At 46.2% G+C, this 22933-nt stretch overlaps 1 protein-coding gene across 1 annotated transcript in view; it reads right to left on the bottom strand.

The window, feature by feature from the left end:
• LOC143962002 (cadherin-related family member 4-like) overlaps positions 1 to 22933 on the bottom strand; it is a 147096-nt gene that overhangs the window by 81049 nt on the left and 43114 nt on the right. Inside the window, exon 6 of the mRNA XM_077471346.1 lies at positions 2705 to 2850. Coding sequence (XP_077327472.1) covers positions 2705 to 2850 — 146 coding nt within the window. The remainder of the gene's footprint in view (positions 1 to 2704; positions 2851 to 22933) is intronic.

Raw genomic sequence — 22933 nt, 5'->3', positions numbered from 1 at the left:
CCCTCTTTTATTGGCTCGTGACTGTCTGCCTCTCCTTGTTGGCCTTCCTGACATAGTAATGGCCTGCTGGGAGATGGGAAAACCAGCAATTGGGTAGCTTTAGGTGCACACTGAGCAGATGACACAGTATACCAACTGTAATTACTGCAGCTGCCTGCCTGTGTTACAGAAACAGAACAACACCAGCAATAAAGGGTAGCTTCAGGTGTATACTGTGCAGGAGGCACACAACACCCACCCTAACTGATGAAGATGCCTGTATTACAGAAACAAAAAACACCAGTAATAAAGGGTAGCTTCAGGTGTATACTGTGCAGGAGGCACACAACACCCACTTTAACGGCTGCAGATGCCTGTATTACAGAAACAGAACACCAGCAATAAGGGGAATATTCAGGTTTATACTGTGCAGGAGGCACACAACACCCACTCAAACTGATGCAGATGCCTGTATTACAGAAACAAAACACCAGTAATAAAGGGTAGATTCAGGTGTATACTGTGCAGGAGGCACACAACACCACTTTAACTGCTGCAGATGCCTGTATTACAGAAACAGAACACTGGCAATAAGGGGTATCGTCAGATGTATACTGTGCAGGAGGCACACAACACCCACTCAAACTGATGCAGATGCCTGTATTACAGAAATAGAACACCAATAATAAAGGGTAGCTTCAGGTGTATACTGTGCAGGAGGCACACAACACCCACCATAACTGATGCAGATGCCTGTATTACAGAATCAGAACACCAATAATAAAGGGTAACTTCAGGTGTATGCTGTGCAGGAGGCACACAACACCCACTTTAACTGCTGCAGATGCCTGTATTACAGAAACAGAACACCAGCAATATGGGGTAATTTCAGGTGCATACTGTGCAGGAGGCACACAACACCCACTCTAACTGATGCAGATGCCTGTATTACAGAAACAGAACGCCAGCAATAAGGGGTATCTTCAGGTGTATACTGTGCAGGAGGCACACAACACCCACTCTAACTTCTGCACTGCAGATGCCTGTATTGCAGAAATAGAACACCAGTAATAAAGGGTAGCTTCAGGTGTATACTGTGCAGGAGGCACACAACACCCACTGTAACAGCGCTAGGTTCCCAAGCAGTAAAGACACTGTCCCTGCCTATTGTACTCTTTCCCTGACCGCCGCAACACACTACAAAAGGCCGCCTCGCTGGCGGCCTTATATAGTGTGGGCCATGTACTAAACCCCCCTGAGCTATAATTGGCCACAGGCATCCTGCCTGTGGCCAATTATGGCTCTCCTCGCTGCCGGCGCTGTGATTGCCCAAGCATGCGGGGTCACAGTGCATGCTTGGCCAATCATGAGCCAGCAATGCACTGCAATGGCGCAGTGCATTGTGGGCCGTGAGCGCCACACGAATATGACGCGAATGGTCCACAGAGTTCTGGCTTCGCCGAACAGGTGAACAGCCGGTGTTCGAGTTGATCATGCGTTCAACTCGAACACCGAGCTCATCCCTAATGATAGATAATTTGTAATAGTAATGACTTTGTAATTTGTGGAGTTTATCCCAGAAGTTAAGCCCCAGCAATTGAGTATAATGAATTTAAGGAAGGGACTTGGGTAAAAAGGTATAATAAATATCTTGCATTGTTTGCTATTAGGAAGGACCTTTAGTTTTAAAAATGTAAGATGGGTGACATATTTGTTATAGAAAATGTTCAGTTATTGTTTATTGCAGGATAAAGCTAGCACTTTCTAAGGCCGCGTACACACGGGCGGACTGTTCGCCCAACTTAGTCCGCTGAACAGTGTTTCAGCGGACAGTCCCCTCCTGTGTGGGCTTCAGCGAACTGTTTCAGCGGACAGTCTGACGAACAAAGTCTTACGGAATTTCCGTAAGACAGTCCGTTCAAACTTGGTTTTGTCCATCCAAACTTGGTTTCAGCGGACAGTCCGCTCGTGTGTAGGCAAGTTGGACGGACTAAGTATCGCGCATGCTCAGAAAGGGTTTACACGGCCGAAGGTTGCATTGCAGTGTATAGGACGTCGTTTTTCTAGTCCCGTCGTACGTGCTGTACACGTCATCACGCACGTTTTCAGCGGACTCTTCGTTCATCGTGTGTGGTCAAGTCCGTTCATGCTAATTTTGAACGGACTGTTTGTCGGATTGTTTGACGAACTTAGTTGGGCGAACAGTCCGCCCGTGTGTACGCGGCCTAAAAGGATCAGGGAAGGCAATAGGGCATGACCTTTTACATTAAAAATACACTACGCCTGTGAAACACTGTTTGATTTTAGGATATTGTTTCTTTCAGTAAAAGTTTAGACGGTATTAGATACCAACATGCACATGTTTGGTTTTACAACAGAAAATATATTGTTTGAAGAATCATAAGGATTCAGGTGGTATCTATATCTACCAGTCTGCCTCGATAGTTGATGAGTATTCATGGATACAATAGTTAGTGTTATTTGTAGCAAGGATAGTCAATAGTTCCTACTGAACCCCAGACTCACAACAAAAGTAATATTGTATAACTGTAATTGTTTATCAGATTATATATAGCTATTGTTTTCATGTATATAAAAACACTTTCTATTTGGATATCGAAAATCATTTTGCCATGATTTTCAAACACTGGATGTCAAAAAGTACTATATACATTTCTTGGTTTAGGTAACTCTTTCTTTTCATATGGGAATTAAGCAAGCTTACTTGGGTTTATATCAAACATGTCTGTTCTTCCTGGAAAACTGTAAGACACTTTACTTGCAGCATCTCTATCTGTTGCTTCAAATACATGAAGGATGGAGCCAATCAAAGTATTTTCAGGTACATAAATAGTATCATTTTCTAATGGTCTGTGGAAAAAAAGATAGCTGTTAACCTATATAGTTAGCCATGTTTTTTAATTCATTTCTAATTAAGGCCTGTAGACCTGGTTCAATCATAGGGCATTTTACATTAAACATATTCTACAAAAATATTGGGGCATTCTTCAACAGTACCCTTTAATCCCAAGTGTCATTTCCGAATACCACAAATTCATTTTCCAAAACCCTAATTATTTGAAAAGTCATATAGCACCCAGTAGGGTCTCACCAGTGGCAAAGCTACACATTCTTTCACCTTGGGCAAAGACTCAATTTGGCGCCCCACCGCAGAGAGAAGTTCATCCATACACTCCCAGCCCCCTACCCAGAGAGGGAAACATAATAAATATGTAGAAAAGCCATTGGATGGTAACAGTAATAAACGTTTTGGTATTAGTGATTTCAAGCCTCACTTCTGTAGCAGATTAGGAAAGAAGTGAGCCAAAAAGCTGGTCTTTATTAAGGCCTGCATCTGTAGGCTCCTCTTCCTTCCCAGCAGTGCCCCTCCAAATCCGCTGTGGGGGTGATTCTTGAAATCTCCCCATAAAGTGCTGCTGCTTTTTTCTGACATGGCGGCTAGGGTCGCGACCTTTTCTTCAAGCCAATCCCAAACACTTTAGCGGCAGACACCAACTTTTCTTTTAGTATACACTATAGAATTGTAAAAGACCTGGGACACCTTTGGGTGCCCCAAAGAGAGCCCCAAGGAGAGCAGCAATGTGGTGTTCATAGTGCACCAAATTGCATTAAAAGTTGGAGGGTTAAATGGTTAAATAAAACAAAATAACTCCTTTACCCATAAAATATAGTAAGATTACTAAAATAAACATCACTGTAAAAATTTTTACTTGGCCTACCTTATAAGCAGGATTGAGCTTCATGTTTGAGTCAAAGTCATGTTCGACTCGAACATTGGCTGTTCGCCAGTTCGCCGAACAGCAAACAATTTTGGGTGTTCGCGGCAAATTCGAAAGCCACAGAACACCCTTTAAAAGTCTATGGGAGAAATCAATATACCCAGAGTGAATGGGCCTGCACTGCAACTACCCCACAACTGTGTGGATTGCACAGTTGCGGAATAGTGATGCTGCATTTACAGGCTTAAAACAGGTGGTGAGGAAGGCAGCATAATGCCTCTTTACCACCTTTCAAATGCCTCTGAAAAGCAATATGTGCATAGATTGCTTTTCAGAGGTGTACATAATAAAGTGGATGGTGAGCATATATATATATATATATATATATATATATATATATGTAGCACTGACCTCCGAAGGAGCTCCTGGTTTTATTTGGGCTTACCGATACCTCCTTGTTTGCTTCTCCGTCTTGGGGTTCCCGTGGTAGATGGCCCAAAGAATGTGGAAACTGACACTAAATCTTCTTTTGGGTTATTTATTTATAACAGAAACAGAGTCTTTCAATAAAGGGTAGAGGGTTAGGAGTGAGTTCAGGTACTTGTATTGAAAAAATGGAAGTCTTTAAAGAAAAATCCAGAGAATAGAAACCATTTCACAACTGGATTTAGCAACCCCCGGATAGACCTCTCTCACTAGGCCTAGCAGCCGGTGGGGTGCTCGACAAAGTCTCTGCCACAGACTTGTGAGATACACTTGAGTGTCACTGAGGGATGTGGATAAATTTAAAGAACTGACATACGGTACCAGGTTCTCTCAGCCGATCCGGCGATACCGTATGAGTGTTGATCCAGGTTGTGTCCTTCAACTAAACCTCCATGCTCCTTCAGAGAAACCAGCCTTGCGCACGGTCTTCTTCTGAAAGAGTCCTCCCCTGGGGTTCTTCAGTTGCTGGGCCTCTCCATTCAGATGAGATGGCAATGGACCACTCTTGGATCAGTAGGCCCCAAAATCCACTCGGGCCTGTCCCTGCAGTCCGAGACTCGGGATGTATGGTTCTGCACCCCAGGCCAGGGGGCCATGGGGCCGGGTCAGGAGGACCACCAGAACTGAACAGACAGAAAATAAAAAATGGAACCCCTGAACCACATGTCGTCGGTACCTTAAATACCACCCCCCAGAATGCACAGCAGGAAAACACTCCCACTGGGCTGGTTCTGAGAGAATAGTGGCATTCAATGCACCCAGCTAGACTGCATTTCTACTCTTGCCGGCGGTGACAGCGACACCTGCGGTCAAGGAGAACCCAGTGCAACCCAGCCGGACTGGTACTGAAACCAGAAATTTAGAGAAATAGTACAGAAACCCAACTGTGGTTTCAGGCAAATTAACTTTAAAAAAAAAAAAAACACAGCGCCTGCTCGTCAGGAGCCATATATATATATATATATATATATATATATATATATATATATATATAGGGGTTCTGAGGGTTAATTGTGTAGGTGGGCCTTAACACCAGTCTGGAAGTTCTGCCTGATCATGTGGGCGGTGAAGTCTGGTTGGATGTTTAGGTATCAGCCTTCTCGGAGCCAATCAGTGGGAGTGCCGGGGCCCGCTGAGGAGTCTGAGAAGGGGTACTTGGGGTGTGTGGGTCACGTGTTGGGGGAGAGGAGTTGGTGAGTCTGGTCTGGTTCACTTGGTTCACTGGTAGCCACTTGCTGGAAAATAAAACCTTCTAAAGAGGACTTCATCTGTGTCAGTGTTCAAGTCGTTGGGTATCAACCCTGGGAACCCCTAGACATGGTAGAGCAGGCCGAGAGAAGGTAACTGGTAGGCCCGATAAGTCAAGGCCGCACAGCAAAGGTTGTGGCCGCTACATATATATTTCCTGGACCTCCCCATGTCAGCCTACTATGGGTCAGCTCCGCCCCCTCTGACCCCTCCAGGACCACCTTTTTCCTGACCCATAAAGGGGCGGCTATCTGCCCATACCACTGTTCTTTTTCCGTCCTTGCTCCGGACGCCTTTTAAAGTTTATTTTTATTTATTTTATTTTATTTTTATTCTTTTTCCTCCATCCACCATCCATCCTGTTCGGGTTCAACCTCTCCCGGATCAGAAGACCCCCCATATAGGCTGTAAATCTTCTGAGGAGGTGGGTTCCCTTGGTGCTGGGATAATAAGGTGCGGTATAAATGACTGTGTATTATTGGCAAAGGTCACTGGCAGTATAAATTACTGTATATACCTTCGTTAGGCAGGTACTGGCACTCTTTCCTTCCATGTTTTGTGTGTTCAGGCAGTGGTTTGGCTCACTGGTCTTGTAGTTCACCACTTCCACATGTATTCCTTTCAGGAAGCTCAGAGTTGAGCAGGTGAGGTCAGAGGTAGCTTCCTCTTGGATTGCCTAGCAAACACCAGAATGCTCACTGCTGATTTGCAGCAGGCTCTGTCCTCTAGGGCTAATCTCAGCCTCCAGCTGATCAATCTGCTACTTTGCTCCGGTAAGCCTGATTTCAAGGACTCTCATTACTTACTGGGGTGTTACTTGACTGTCAGAGTGTTTTTATTATCCTGTGCCTTTATAAGTCTGGGGAGTTTTGCCTGCCTGCCTAGCTGTCTTAGCACTGAAGATTCAGATGGAGAAGTTTATTTTATTTATTTAAAAGAGAGCACATACTCTGTTTTACAGAGAGAAGGGTCCAGTGTGAGCTAAATGCCCGCAAAGAGGTTCCTAATCAGCATTTCAGCCTCAAATGAGTAAAAAGGGGACTAGATATGACAAATCACAGAGTCGCATGCAGCATGATAGATGCCTGTTGTCACAGCATTCCAGATCTCCCTTGCCCTTACCTCACTTTAGTCACTCGGAATTGAGCCAAAAGAGGTCCATACATCAGAAAGCCTCTAGAAAGTGCAAATCCGGGCACAGACAGAGAAGAAGATCCTCTTCTTCGGATAGGTCTTCCAGGCAGAAGAAGGATCCTGTTGGGCTTGCTCGGCTGGGGTCATCAGAGGAAAGCAGGTATGTGCATCTTGCTTCAATGAGGCGGCTCAGGACAATGCTGTGAAAGGGCGCCAGGTTAAATCTTACATTAAGCACGCAGTCAACGAAGGGTTAAACAATGTTTCAGGGAATCCTGCTGTATCTTCAGCATCTGCAGATTCAGATCGTGTGTTTTCAGTGCGTTTTAACTGTGACGTCAATAGCGATTCAGATCCATCCAGAGCCGAGATGGTCTCGGAATCGCATAGGTTTGATTTTTTGCACTGGTTCCCCCCTTCTTGGAGGCTGTTAAGGATGCGATGAAGTGGCAGGAAGAATTGTCGCCTCCAAAGAAACAGCAGAGATACTACCCATATTTAAAGAAATCTTTACCTTCCTTCCCATTCATTTCTGAAATTAAAGAAGTATTTGAAAGAAAGAAGTATTTGACGATGAGTGGGCAGGGCCTGAGAAGAAGCTCAATGTGCATAATATAGTATCGAAGCTGTAACCCCTGGGACACTACACCTAAGGTGGATGCTTCATTACCTAAATTCGCCTTCGCACATTCCGCTTCCGCTGGAGCATTCAGTCTCCTTTAGGGTTCCTATGGATCGCAGAATAAATGCAGGCATAAATAGGTTTTATAGTTTGGCCGAAGCAGCCTGCAGGCTGGAGGTAGTGCTCACTTCTGTGGCAGCAGCACTTGGGTTGGATTCGCACCTGTGCGTTTTTTGGTGCTTTTTGCAGTTTTCCGCTACCGTTTATTTACCATGGTCTCCTATGGGACATGTTCTGCGGGGCGGATCTGTTGAATGCGGGGAGCGCTGGGAGTGCATGGGTGTGAATCCAGCCTTAGGCCGTGGGTAGCAGAGCTGGTGGATGTTCAGATGAAAGTCTGGGAAGTGGCAGATCTTCTCTTTTGCAGTTTTCAGGACTGCTGTAGAGTATGTGGCTGAAGTGGCTGTTGACCAGGTCAGGGAGCCAGTTCAAAAGATTCCATCACAGCCCGCAGAGCCTTATGGTTGAAGCATCGGTCGGCCAATAAGGCTTCTAAGCACAGTCTATGTTCGGTTCCATTCAATTGGAAGCTACTCTTCAGGAAGACTTAGCCCTTGTACACATTGTCGGAGAATCCATCGGAATGTGTCCTATCGGACCGTGTTGTCGGATAATCCGACTGTGTGGTATGCATCGGACTGTTTCCGTCGGAATATCCGTCGGACCCAATTTTCCAACTTGTTGGAAATATTTTCCGACAAACTGGTCCGATCGGACATACTCCGATCATGTGTAGAGAATTTTCATTGGACAAAGTGCCATGCATGCTCAGATCAAATTCCTACACCAAAGCTATTGGCTACTAGCATGAACGTAGTCCCGTCGTAACGAAATAACGTCATCACGTTCTGAACGATCGGATTTTCAGACAACTTGGTCCGACCGTGCGTATGCAACAGTTTTGGACACAATCCGACGGACAAAATCCGTCGGACAAAATCCAACGGATTTGGTTGGCAGAATGTTCTACCGCGTGCACAGGGGCTTATAATTAGCAATTCAGCAGGTTTCTGGCGGCAGATCTAGCCTAATCCTGCAGAAGAGGAAAAGGCAACAGCAGACCTTTCGGTTTAACAAGAGATCCAAAGAAGGATTCAGCGAGGCTAGGTTCAACCTTCCAGAAACCTTCCAAGCCCAGGGCCAACAATGCTTCTAATGCCGCGTACACACGAGCGGACTTTTCAACATCCAAAGTCCGACGGACTGATTCCGTCAGACTATTCGATCGTGTGTGGGCTGCAACGGACTTTTGATTTGCAAAAGTCTGACGGACTTTATAAATGGAACATGCTTAAAATTTTTCCGACGGAACTCCGCCGGACCCGGTCCCTTCGAAAAATTCGCTCGTGTGTATGCTATTCCGACGGACTAAAACCGACGCTAGGGCAGCTATTGGCTACTGGCTATGAACTTCCTTATTCCAGTTCAGTCGTACGTCATCACGTTCGAATCCGTCGGAGTTTGGTGTGATTGTGTGTGGCCAAGTCCGCTCAGTCGAAAAGTCCGTCAGAACTCTGTCGGAACTCCGGCAGAACTCCGGCAGGACTCCTTCGGAAGTCTGTCGGACATAAATCCTCTCGTGTGTACGGGGCTTTAGGCTTCAAATTACTCCTTCTGAAGGCGTCTCCACTTAACCCTCTCAAGTAGGAGCAAGACTAGCCTAATTCGGGGGGGGGGGGGTTGGGTGGACAAATTACAGGATGCCTGGATTGTAGCCGTCATTTGATCACGTTATCGTCTCGAGTTCAGAGCAAGGCCCCCTCAGACCTTGTTCATAGAAACTGAGCTTCCTACAGATGTCCAAGACACGAATTGGGTTGAAGAGTATGCTGCCCTCTGTTTTGGTCCCAGAGGCTTCAGGAGGTTTCGGACCAGTTTTGGACCTCAAAGTCCTGAATTCTTTCACGAAGGTTCCACCATTCAAAATGGAGTCATTGGAAATAATAATTTCAGTTGTGGACTCAGGAGACTGGATTGTTTCCATCGATTTGGCGGATGCGTATCTTTTTGTTTCCATGGGCGCATCTCACCATCGCTTTCTCAGATTTTCCGTGGAGGGCTCTCATTTTCAATTTTAATGTCTCCTATTTGGTCTCTGCACGGCTCTGAGAATGTTCTCAAAGATACTGTCTGCTGTCGTCGCGACTTTCAGGGTCAAGGGAGTGCAAATATTCCATTATCTAGACAACATTTTACTTCTGGGTCCGTCAAATGAGCTCCTTCTACTTCATGTGAATTTCACCTGCAAAACACTAGCTCGTTTCGGTTGGTTGTTCAACTTTCAGAGGAGCCAGATGCATCCGACCCAAATGTTGGAGTATTTAGGAGTACAATTCAACACGGATCAGGGTGGTGTTTCTCTTCCTCAGAGGAAGGTCCAGGAGATCCAGTCTTAGACAAAAGCAGTGATAGCCAGGTCCTCTATGATGGTGAAGGAATGCATGCAGTATCTGGGGGTTCTATCAGCCACAGTTCCAGTAGTCCCATGGGTCAGGTGGGGCAGAAGGAATTTCCAATGCAACTTTCTTCTTCAGTGGGATCATCACTCTTTGTTCCAGAAAATCTATCTGCCAATTCTGATAATCTGGTCCCTGGTTTGGTGGTCAGTAGCTTGCAATCTTTCCCGCAGAGTTCCGTTGAAGGCCTCAGAGCCAATAGTGGTGATGACCAATGCCAGTCTGGCAGGCTGCGTGGCACACTGCCTGGGACAGCAGGTTCAAGGCCAGTAGAACTTTTTGGGAATTTCCTGGGATTAGATGCTGTCAGATGTGCTCTCTTAGCATTCCAAGCTATGCTGCGAGGTCGAGCTGTCAAGATTCTTTGGGCAACAACTACGGTGGCTTATGTGTCTCAAGGGGGCACAAGAAGTCACCCTCTCCTTCAGGTGGCATGTCAATCTTCCTATGCGCAGAAGAATTTCAGCTCTCTTACAGCATCTTATCTCCCAGGGCCTGGGAATGTTTTAGCAGATCACTTGAGTCAAGACTTTGAGGATCACAATGAATGGAGCCTGAATCGATAGATCTTATGGCATTGGAGGAAAATTGTCAACTGCCTTGCTTCTTCTCCCGGACCTGGCATCCACAGGCGTTGGGTCAGGGTGCTCTGTCCAGGTCTTGGAACTTCCCCTTGGTTTGTGTGTTCCTGCTGCTTCCATTGGCTCTCAAAATCCTGCTGAAGATTTAGCGAGAAGGATCACAGCAATAGTAGTCTTACCTTACTGGCTCAGGGAGCCATGGTTTCCTCTGGCTTGGAGGATAAAGTTGGGCTCACCAATCCCACTGCCTCCTTGTCAAAATATCCTGCGGAGTGGGGTCTGACACCTGAACTGACGTTTTTAACTTGGAAGTGAGAGGAAGGCTTCAACTGGCTTGGGTCTCTTGGGGGGTGTAGTGGAGACATTATTACAGGCTCGTAAGAGGTCCATGAATGTAGCCTATCACCAGATCTGGAATACTACAGAAAGGGGTTGGGACCTTGGATCTCCTTCAGTATCTAACATTTTGGAGTTTCTGCAGAGTGGTCTCTAAGGTTTAGCTTATAATTCCCTGAAGGGTCAAATCCCCACTTTGTTGGCTATGTCATGTACAAGATATGCTCTACATCCATTGGTGATCTGATTTTTAGGGGCAGCCATAGAAATCAGACCTCCATTGAAATCGTTTTTTCCAAAAGAGGACTTAACACTAGTCTTGGGAACATCGCTGGTTCCTCCATTTGATCAAGCTTTCTCTTGTTCATTATTTCTTTTAACAGTTTTTTTGTTTGTTCTTTACTAGCCATTGCCTCGGCCAGAAGAGTCTCCAAGTTGTGCGCCTTCTCATCTAAAGAACCATATTGTTTGGTGCTCCCAGACAAGATAGTCCTTAGGCCAATACCAAGCTTACTACCTAAGGTTGCCATATAATTTCGTATGAACTCGGAGGTCATTCTCCCAGCCTTTCCGGCAGATACAGCTGATGATGGGTGGACTAGGTTAGACCTGGGCTCTGCGATTTCAACCTACCTGAAATGGACTAAAAGCAGATCAGCTGTAGTTTTTCCCAAAGGGGCCTAAAAGGAAATGCAGGCAACATCCAGTGTTGTGTCTTCCTGATTTGTCAAAGACCATACATATTGCATACAAAACGCTGGGCCTTCCTCCTCCTTCAGAGATCAAAGCATATTCTATGAGGGGTATGGCAGCAACCTGGGCAGCATAGGCAAAGGTTGCCCCTGAGGTAGTTTGCAGATCAGCAAGCTGGAGTGTGCCCAACACCTTTTACTAGGCATTACAGGCTTAATTGGCTTGTCCGCCTGAGGAAACATTTGGCTCTATGGTTATTACGTCGGCTGTCGTCCCATTAAAAATTTGAGTAGAATTGCATTGAGCGTTTGGCTTAATTTTTGTCTATCCTCCCTTTCAATATTGCATGGTGCATCCCATAGTAGGCTGACATGGGGAGGTCCAGGAATAAGGAAAATTGTTATCCATACTTACTGTAATTTTCCTTTCCTGGATCCTCCCATGTCAGCCGGAGGATTCCCGCCCAGTTTATCCGTCGCGAGGTGGGTTTTTTTTTTTAACACTGGTGTGGGCAGACAGCCACCCTTTATTAGCTAGGAAAAAGGTGGTCTTGGAGGGGTCAGAGGGGCGGAGCTGACCCATAGTAGGCTGACATGGGGAGGATCCAAGAAAGGAAAATTACGGTAAGTATGGATAACAATTTTCCTTAATATAGATATACAGTGGGTAAAATAAGTATTGGACACGTAACCATTTTACTAGTTATATACAAAGTAGCTCACAAAAGTGAGTACATCCCTCACATTTTTTTAAATATTTTATTATATCTTTTCATGTTACAACACTGAAGAAATTACACTTTGCTGCAATGTAAAGTAGTGAGTGTACAGCTTGTATAACAGTGTAAATTTGCTGCCCTCCAAATATCTCAACACACAGCCATTAATGTTTAAACTGCTGGCAACATTATTTTCCAGCACTGCCTTAACCATCTTGGACATGGAGTTCACCAGAACTTCACAGGTTGCCACTGGAGTCCTGTTCCACTCCTCCAGGATGACATCACAGAGATGGTGGATGTTAGAGACCTTGCGCACCTCCACCTTGCATTTAAGGATGCCCAACAGATGCTCAATAGGGTTTAGGCCTGGAGACATGCTTGGCCAGTCCCTCACCTTTACCCTCAGCTTCTTTAGCAAGGCAGTGGTCGTTTTGGAGGTGTGTTTGGGGTAGGGATGAGCTTTGAGTCAAACTCATGTTCGACTCGAACATTGCCTGTTCGCCAAACAGCGAACAATTTGGGGTGTTTGCGGCAAATTCGAAAAGCCATGGAACACCCTGTAAAAGTCTATGGGAGAAATCTAAAGTGCTAATTTTAAAGGCTTATATGCAAGTTATTGTCATAAAAAGTGTTTGGGGACCTGGGTCCTGCCCCAGGAGACATGTATCAATGCAAAAAAAAGTTTTAAAAGCGGATGTTTTTTCGGGAGCAGTGATTTTAATAATGCTTAAAGGGAAACAATAAAAGTGTAATATTCCTTTACATTTTCGTACCTAGGGGGTGTGTATAGTATGCCTGTAAAGGGGCACATGTTTCCCGTGCTTAGAACTGTCCCTGCACAAAGTGTCATTTCTGCAGGAAAAAAAGTAATTTAAAGGCACTCGTGGCTATAATGAATTGTCGGCTCCCCGTAATACAGAGAACAGTCAAAAAAATGCGTGGGTTTCCCCCCAAATTCAATTACCAGGCCCTTCCGCTCTGGTATGGATATTAAGGGGAACCCCACGTCAAATAAAAAAAGAAACGTGGGGTTCCCCCCCAAATATCCATACCGGACCCTTCAGGTCTGGTATGGATTTTAAGGGGAACTCCACGCCAAATTTGTTATAAAAATGGCGTGGAGTTCCCCCCAAAAATCCATACCAGACCCTTTATCCGAGCAGGCAACCTGGCAGACCGCAGGAAAAGAGCGGGGGCGAGAGAGCGCCCCCACTCCTGAACCATACCAGACCACATGCCCTCAACATTGGGTGGGTGCTTTGGGGGTCTGTGACCCCTCAAAGCACCATGTCGCCATGTTGATGGGGACAAGGGCCTCATCCCCACAACCCTGGCCGGTGGTTGTGGGGGTCTGCGAGCGGGGGGCTTATCAGAATCTGGAAGCAACAAGTAACAATGGGATCCCCAGATCCCGGCCCCCCGATGTTTGAAATGGTAATGGGTACATTGTACCCCTGACCCAAAAAGAACCGCGCTGTCCTAAAAATGTATCTTAGGGTATGCGCCTCCCATATGGGAGACTATATATGTGAAAGCAAACAATAAATACAGTGCAATATCATATAATAGATATGTTATATATGGCCCAAAATGCAAAAATTACAACCACCTGGAAACCTGCGTTACATCAGAGGGGGCGGGGTCACCTATACATCACTGGGGAAGCCCGAGTTTCCCCTTTGCGTCAGAGGGGGGCAGGGTCAGAAGACGGGGGCCCCTTCCTCCTCAGCTAAGACCTGTCAGGCTGCCGGGATTCCCACAGTGTCTCCGGTGGAGACAGGATGTGCGCGCTGGGCATCATCGGGAGAGATCACCCATCGCTGGACCCCGGAGAAGAGATCACCCACTGTGGGACCCCAGAGAGATGATCAACCATCGCACAATACCAAGAGTGGATTACCACCGTTGGAATCTTTTTTTTTTTTTAATAAAGGACTTATCCCAACGGTGTCTGTGTCTTTTTACACTTTCTTTGTGAAATGGTAGGGGTACAATGTACCCATTACCATTTCAAACGGGGGGGACCGGGATCTGGGGGTCCCCTTGTTAAAGGGGCTTCCAGATTGTGATAAGCCCCCCCCGCAGACCCCCACAACCACCAGCCAGGATTGAGGGGATGAGGCCCTTGTCCCCATCAACATGGGGACATGGTGCTTTGAGGGGTCACAGACCCCCAAAGCATCCTCCCAATGTTGAGGGCATGTGGCCTAGTACGGTTCAGGAGGGGGGTGCTCTCCCCCCCTCTTTTCCTGTGGCCTGCCAGGTTGCATTCTTGGATAAAGGGTCTGGTATGGATTTTTGGGGGGGAACTCCATGCCATTTTTTTAAAAAAAAAATGGCATGGAGTACCCCTTAAAATCCATACAAGACCTAAGGGGGGGGGACCCCACGTCATTTTTTTTTAAATTTGACGCGGGGTTCCCCTTAATATCCATACCAGACCTGAAGGGCCTGGTAATTGAATTGGGGGGGGGGAACTCCGCACATTTTTTTTTTTTATCAATGACTTTCAATGACTGTTCTCTGTATTGGGGGGGGGGGGTGATAATTCATTATAGCCACGAGTGCCTTTAAATTACTTTTTTTCACACTTTGTGCAGGGACAGTTCTAAGCACGGGAAACATGTGCCCCTTTACATGCATACTTTACACACCCCCCAGGTACAAAATTTAAAGGACTATTACACTTTTATTGTTTCACTTTAAGCATTATTAAAATCACTGCTCCTGAAAAAACATCAAAGTTTTTTTTTTTGCATTGATACATGTCCCCTGGGGCAGGAGCCAGGCCCCCAAACCCTTTTTAGGACAATAACTTGCATATTAGCCTTTAAAATTAGCACTTTTGATTTTGACCGTTCGAGTCCCATAGACTTTAATAGGGTTCTAAAGTTCACACGAATTTTAGGTCTGTTCGCAGGTTCTGGTGCGAACCAAACCGGGGGTGTTCGGCTCATCCCTAGTTTGGGGTCATTATCATGTTGGAATACTGCCCTGCAGCCCAGTTTCCGAAGGGAGGGGATCATGCTCTGCTTCAGTATGTCACACTATATGTTGGCAATCATGGTTTCCTCAGTGAACTGTAGCTCCCCAGAGCTGGCAGCACTCATGCAGCCCCAGACCATGACACTCCCACCACCATGCTTGACTGTAGGCAAGACACACTTATTTTTGTACTACTCACCTGGTTGCCGCCACACGCTTGACACCATCTAAACCAAATACGTTTATCTTGGTCTCATCAGACCACAGGACAAGGTTCCAGTAATCCATGCCCTTAGTCTGCATGTCTTCATTAAACTGTTTGCAGGCTTTCTTTTGCATCATCATTCTGGGACGACAGCCATGCAGACCAATTTGATGCAGTGTGTGGCGTATGGTCTGAGCACTGACAGGCAGACGCCCCACCCCTTCAACCTCTGCAGCAATGCTGGCAGCACTCATATGTCTATTTCCCAAAGACAATCTCTGGATATGATGCTGAGCATGTGCACTTAACTTCTTTGGTCGCTCGTGGTGAGGCCTGTTCTAAGTGTCCTGTTAAACCACTGTATGGTCTTGGCCACTGTGGCACAGCTCAGTTTCAGGGTCTTGGCAATCATCTTATAGCCTAGGCCCTAGGCCATCTTTATGTAGAGTAACAATTCTTTTTTTCAGATCCTCTGTGAGTTCTTTGCCATGAGGTGCCATGTTGAATTCCCAGTGACCAGTATGAGAGAGTGAGAGCGATAACTCCAATTTTAGCACACCTGCACCTCATTTTCACTTTAGACCTTGTAACACTAATGCCGCGTACACAGGATCAAACAATCCGGTGGAAAAGTCCGGCAAACTCAAGTCCGCCAAACAATCCCCCTGTGTGTAGCCTCCGGCATACTTTTTTGACCCGACAGTACGGCGGATTTAGAATTTCGGTTTGCACAACAATCTGCCCGCCGTACTCGCATTTCGGCGGACAATCCGGCCGTGTGTATGCCAGTCCGCCGTACTTTTGAAATGAGCGGACTTTTCCCGCCCGGAGAAAAGTCCGCTCATTTCGAGCGGGTCTCCAGGTAGGCGGGGCCTGCGAAGGAGACGTCGCTGCCCCCGCCGCCTTGTATGGACTTAAAGGGGAACCCCAACGCCGGAAAAAATCCGCGTGGGGTTCCCCCCAAGTCCACAACAGACCCTTGTCCGAGCACGCTACCCGGCCGGCCAGGAAAGGGGGGCGAGAGAGCGCCCCCCCCTCCTTAGCCGTACCAGGCCGCGTGCCCTCAACATGGGGGGTGCCTTGGGGAAGGGGGGGCCGCGCGCCCCCCCCACCCCAAAGCACCTTGTCCCCATGTTGATGAGGACAAGGGCCTCTTCCCGACAACCCTGGCCGTTGGTTGTCGGGGTCTGCGGGCGGGGGGTTTATCGGAATCCGGGAGCCCCCTTTAATAAGGGACAAGGGGCGGTGTCACATGGCTTTATGTCACATGGGTTGGTCACATGGGTTGATGTCACATGGGGACCGTGACATCGTAAGGGGGCGGGGTCACCATGTGACACCAACCCATGTGACATAAAGCCATGTGACACCGCCCCTTGTCCCTATATAAGTGGCCGCGCAGCGCGTCCCTGGCATTGTGGCCGGAGAGAGCGTCGAGTCAACATCTCCAGGAGAAGAAGGAGAAGAAGAAGAAGAAGAAGAACGGAAGGCGGCAGCGGCGACAGAAGACCGGGCCACCGCCTGTAAAAGAGCTATAAGAAGGCACGGTGGCCCGGCGGAAGAACCGAAGAGGGGGACAAGACCCCCGAAGTCGGGAGAAGAGGCCGGCGGCGAGGAAGAAAGCCGGACTCAACCGCTAGCAAAAGAGCTACAAGAAGATAGCGGAGGAGTCCGGCGAGAAGACCCCCGAAGACGGAAGACCCCCGGAGCTGTGCAATAAAGTATTTTAGCTCGTGTGTTGTGTTTTTTTTGTACTTTTATTTTACAGGTAAATGGGTAGGGGTACATTGTACCCCATACTCATTCACATAGGGTGGGGGGCCGGTATCCGGGGGCCCCCTTATTATCCGGGGGTCCCCCGCCCGCAGACCCCGACAACCAACGGCCAGGGTTGTCGGGAAGAGGCCCTTGTCCTCATCAACATGGGGACAAGGTGCTTTGGGGTGGGGGGGCCACGCGGCCCCCCCCTTCCCCAAGGCACCCCCCATGTTGAGGGCACGCGGCCTGGTACGGCTAAGGAGGGGGGGGCGCTCGCTCGCCCCCCTTTCCTGGCCGGCCGGGTAGCGTGCTCGGACAAGGGTCTGTTGTGGACTTGGGGGGGACCCCCACGCCGATTTTTTTCGGCGGTGGGGTTCCCCTTTAAGTCCATACCAGGCGGCAGGGCCAGCGACGTCTCCTTCGCGGGCCCCGCCTACCTGGAGACGCGCTCGAAATGACCGGACTTTCCTCCGCGTGTGTGGGCGAGTCCGTTCATTTCGAAAGTACGGCGGACTTAGTACGGCGGACTTAGTACGCCGTATTAGTCCGCTGAAAAAGTGCCGTGTGTGGGCAAGTAGCCCGTTCGAAAATTCCGACGGACAGTTTGGCGGACGTCCGCCAGACTAAGTACGTCGGACAGACGGCTACGTGTGTACGCGGCTTTACAAGTCACATGATACCGGGGAGGGGGGGAAATGGCTAATTGGGCCCAATTTGGACATTTTCACTTAGGGGTGTACTCGGGTTTGTTGCCAGTGGTTTAGACATTAATGGCTGTGTGTTGTTATTTTTAGGGGACAGCAAATTTACAATGTAATACAAGCTGTACACGCACTACCTCACATTGTAACAAAGTGTAATTTCTTCAGTGTTGTCACATGAAAAGATATATATTTGTAAAAAGGAGAGAGAAAAATAGGCGCAACAAATGTATCTATCTCCTGACTCAGCGCAATGGTGTGCAAAATTTAAACCAAAATAACAGATATACATATAAACTTAAAAACTATATAAAAATTCTTCAGGTTACCCTGTAGCAGCCGCTTACTCAAATACACAATATCCTCTCTATGACAAATGCAACATATAGATCTACAAATCATCAAGTGTCATTCATCATTAACGGCGCTCCTGTGAAATTACAAAATGACCAGGATAGTAATTATAATAAAACTTCTCAGTTTTAAAATAAACAATTAAATAATCATCCCTTGATAAGAATATCAGATGATAATTAAGAGAGAAAAAGAGTCCAGACACAGATGGCGAGATCAATATTTGTCTGTCGAATGTGCACCCTTCCACCAGATCACTCCACACATGGGTCACACACCCCTCTGGGGTTCAAACTCACCGCAATTTCAGAGTACATGGACCTTGCATAATCCTGCCAGAGTTCTACTTCTTTATACCTCTTTCCCATCAGAGTCCATAGATGAATGCAGTCAGGTCAACCATATGAGGAAAAGAAAAGATTTTCCACATAGTCTAGTTCCGCTTTAACACTTTTATTAGAACTCCACAGTTAAAAACAACTTGTCCTCTTCAAATAATTCAACAGTCCTTGTTTCAATTAGGCCAAATAACTAGATGTCATGAGTTATTTGTTAAAGCCTTATGCTAAGGAGATAAGTGAACAATTCCGGATTCTCATGACCTGATGCCACTTCCGGTTTTCCGGTTTCTCAACTCAGACTCTAGGAACGCAAGGAACGTGCATGTCACTTCCGGTCGTCGCTAGGTCACGCCCATTTGTGTATGGACACTCTTTCTCTCTTAATCACCATCTGATATTCTTATCAATGGATGATTATTTAATTGTATATTTTAAAACTGAGAAGTTTTAATATAATTACTAGCCTGGTCATTTTTAATTTGACAGGAGCGCCGTTAATGATGAATGACACATGAAAAGATATGATAAAATATTTAGAAAAATGTGAGGGGTGTACTCACTTTTGTGAGATACTGTATTTCTAAAGGTGCTATTGAAATTAAATGCTCACTACATGTCAGTAACAACCCATGCAATCCACACACTCAAAGAAACCAAAACAAATAGGTTTAGAAATTAGTGTTATGTGTAATAAAATGGAATAGCACAAGGAAAAAGTATTGAACACATGAAGAAAGGGAGATGCAAAAAGGCATGGAAAGCCAAAACAACAGCTGGAATCTATCAGTTTTCAAAGCAGTCCTAATGGAAATTGAGGATGTTGCGCACTAATACGGTGTAAAATGTGAAACTTAGAAGAACATATAATAGTGATAACTTTTTACTGCAGCTATCACTAATGTGCTCCCACAGAAATCAGTAAAAAAACAATATAGGTGTGACAGCGCTGTAAAAGTGAAATAAACAATTATGGTGTTAAACACTGATATTACAATAATATGAAAAAGTCAGAAAACATAAAATGAATGAATTACATTGTGCAAAAAAATGAAAAACAAGCTTGTGTGATATCTTCAGACAACCTCCATGAACAGAGTACTCCCACCACCTCATGCAATGCTCGCGCACCTCCTTTAAATGACCCTGCAAGGGGTCAAACATGCCTTTACCCAGTGCAAACATTCTCTCCCAGGGATGGTCAGAGAATCCTGGTGGCTCAATGGATGAAAGTAATCAAAAGCATGTAGGTATTCCCTCCACTGTGCTGCTTCAAACTTTAAATTTTAAATCCACAATGAATATAATGAAATTTTAAAAGCATTAAAAATTACATGACAGTCTCAGTAGTAGTAGAAGTAGTAGTCCACCTCTACTAGTTTCACCACCTTCCACGTGGCTTCATCTGCAGGAATGATCAACAACGTTTGTTAGGCTTCCTGTGTGGTTCTTCCCATGTGTTCTACATCTTATTCCATATACCGACTTTGGCTTGTTCTTCTGTCTATCCCTGCCTGCTCATTGCCCAGGCCCTTGGCTTGTCCTCCTGACTATCCCTTGTTGTCCTGGACTGCTGATTCCTCTCTATCCACCAGTGGCCAGCCATGAGCGTGAGCTGGGAGACCCAGGGGGCTGCGAAGGCCATCATCACCATCAGGGGCTCTGGTGAAAACCTGATGGATCTTAGACTCTGTGCCCAGGGGAATCTCATGCTATAGCTCCCAGTGTGATCTGTGCAGGTGCTCCAGTGGACCTGCTTTCCTGAACCACCCAGAGCTCCATCTGCAGCAGTCATGCATAGGGTCCACTACCTTAGCGGTGTGCTCCTGACCCAAATGGTATGCCTCAGGTGACCTGACAATCTCCCTGAACACACCATCCCCACCGTAAAGCATGGTGGTGGCAGCATCATTTTGTGGAGATACTGTTCTTCAGCAGAGACAGGAAAGCAAGTCAGAGTTGATGGATGGAGCAAAATACATGGCAATCTTAGAAGAAAACCTGTTAAAGTCTGCAAACGACTTGAGACTGGGGCAGAGGTTTACCTTCCAGCAGGACAATAGCATTAAACATACAGCCAGAGCTACAATGGAGTCTGTCTCCCCTTTGAAATGTTCAATGGAACTAGATAAGGATGTGCACTTTCGCCTCTTTTGTTTGTACTATCACTAGAACCCATACTGGCTACCATCCGTAGTAGTGCACATGCCTGGTCAATCAAAGCGCCGGAAGCGAGGAGAGTCATAATTGGCCACAGGCAGGATGCGTCATTAAAATTAGTGCTCACGAAAAAACGTCCGTTTTTAAAAAAAAATTTGTGCTCCCGAAAAAACGTCATTTTTAAAAAAAAAAATTGGCATTGATCCATGTCCCCTGGGGCAGGAGCCGGGTCCCCAAACCCTTTTTAGGACAATATCTTGCATATTAGCCATTAAAATTAGCACTTTTGATTTTGAACGTTCGAGTCCCATAGACTTTAATGGGGTTCTAAAGTTCGTACAAATTTTCGGTCCATTCGAAATTTCTGGTGCGAACCGTACCGAGGGGTGTTCGGCTCATCCCTACTTGTAAGGACGTTATTCCACTGCATAGCTTGGTGTCATCTTCAAAGACAAATGTTACTTTTGATCCCAGACCCAGTATAATTTATAAAGATATTAAAAAGTAAGGGTCCCAGCACTGAACCTTGGGGTACACCACTGATAACCTTAGACCATTCAGAGTAAGAATCATTAACCACTACTCTCTGAATTCTGTCTTTTAGCCAGTTTTCTATTCATTTACAAACTGATATTTGCAAACCTGTAGACTTTACCTTACACATGAACCCTGTGTGCGCAACTGTATCAAACCCTTTTGCAAAAATCTAAGTATACCACGTCCACCGCCACCCCTCTGTCCAAGGTTTACCTCCTCATAAAAAGAAATCAGGTTTGTCTGACAACTTCTGTCTTTCATTAATCCTTGCTTTCTGTTGCTTAAAATATTTTTTTCCTGCAAGAACTCGTCTATGTGGTCTTTTATTAATCTCTCCAGTATCTTCCCAACTATAGAAATTAAACTAACAGGTAGACATGTGCATTTTGTTTAATTCCGAATCGAAATTCGGACGCATTTTCCTTATTCGGACATTCGGATGCATCCGAATTACCGAATTACAATGCTAACGAATTCAACCGTATTCAGACGAAATTCGAATCAAATTAGAAAAATTACATTTTGCAACCCGAATTTGGGGCCATTTATCTCGGGGCCACTTGTAGCTAGAAACCCCAAATTTGGTATGCAAACGCAGTAGAACTAGCACTACAACATCTTTGGGGTTTCTAGCTCCAAGTAACCCCGAGTTACGGGGCCCCAAAGTCGGGTCGCAACATGTCAAGCACTTTTCTGCAGCAGAGAATGACATGTTGCAACCCGACTTTGGGGCCATGTATCTCAGGGTCACTTGGAGCTAGAAACACCAAGCTCCTAGCTACAAGTGGCCCCGAGATACGTGGCCCCAAAGGCGGGTCGCAAAATGTCCTTCTCTTCTGCAGAAAAGTACTTGACATATTGTCCATATCTCTGGGTCACTTGGTGCTGGAGCCCTACAACTTGTGTCAAGTGGACAATCCACAACTTGGTCACGTGGCACTCGTGGCAGGTCACGTGGCACTCGTGGCAGGTGTCATGGCAAGTGGACAATACACAACTTGTTGCAGGTGACGTGGCAAGTGGACAATGACATACAGCATATGTACTTGCCTTGCGATCGACATCCATAACTTCTTTAATCAGGTATGCTGACAACTTCATTGATGTGAGGGGAGCAAGAGAGTTGGGACTTTTCGAGGCTCTCATCACACTAAACTACACAACTCGGAATTCCTCCTTCTTTTGGTCTTTTTGTTACCATAGGTACACCCACACTTTTGTATTATCTTTAACTGGTACTTTAGCTTCCGTTTCATTTAATTGACCCACCTATGCTTCTGTTACTGTCTGTTTGGCAGCCTCTCTGGCTGCCTGCTTTGTTTCCTAGCATCACAATTTTCATTCTTTTTTCCTAACAACGGTGTTCTTTTCCTCTCCTATTTTTTCTTACCTTCTAGTCACCTCAGTGACTACTAGTCTAGCCTAATTTTCTTTCACTTTCACACAGTTTTGCCCCGTAGTTTCATGCCCACCCGGATCTGTGCCTGCGTGTCCGCCTCTGGTGGGTTGTCTGCCAGGGCTCCCGGATGGGGGTGGTATTTGATGCCTCGGCACCCCGTTATCACACCATTAACTGACGGATCTCCACTAGTAAGTATATATTTTGGTGCTGTTCTGGTTTTTACCCCATTCCCCTGAACTATTTTAAATTTTGATTATGTCCTCATTATCATCTTTACTTTAGACTACCACGTGCATGCTCCTGATGAGTGGTATGTCAGCCACGAAACGCGTAGAGCTATTTAATGCCGTGTTTCCATCTACACACATCCAGATTTTCAAGTTATGATACTACTATTACCCCTAACAGGCTCAGTGAGGCCTTAGGTCCTGCAAATT

The sequence above is a fragment of the Lithobates pipiens genome, unplaced genomic scaffold (genome assembly GCF_037356315.1).
Source record: "Lithobates pipiens isolate NorthernLeopardFrog02 unplaced genomic scaffold, aLitPip1_a1.2 Scaffold_8, whole genome shotgun sequence".
In the NCBI taxonomy this organism is placed as follows: domain Eukaryota; kingdom Metazoa; phylum Chordata; class Amphibia; order Anura; family Ranidae; genus Lithobates; species Lithobates pipiens.
Note: the sequence above shows the minus strand (reverse complement) of the source record. Positions and strands in the feature narration are given on the sequence as shown.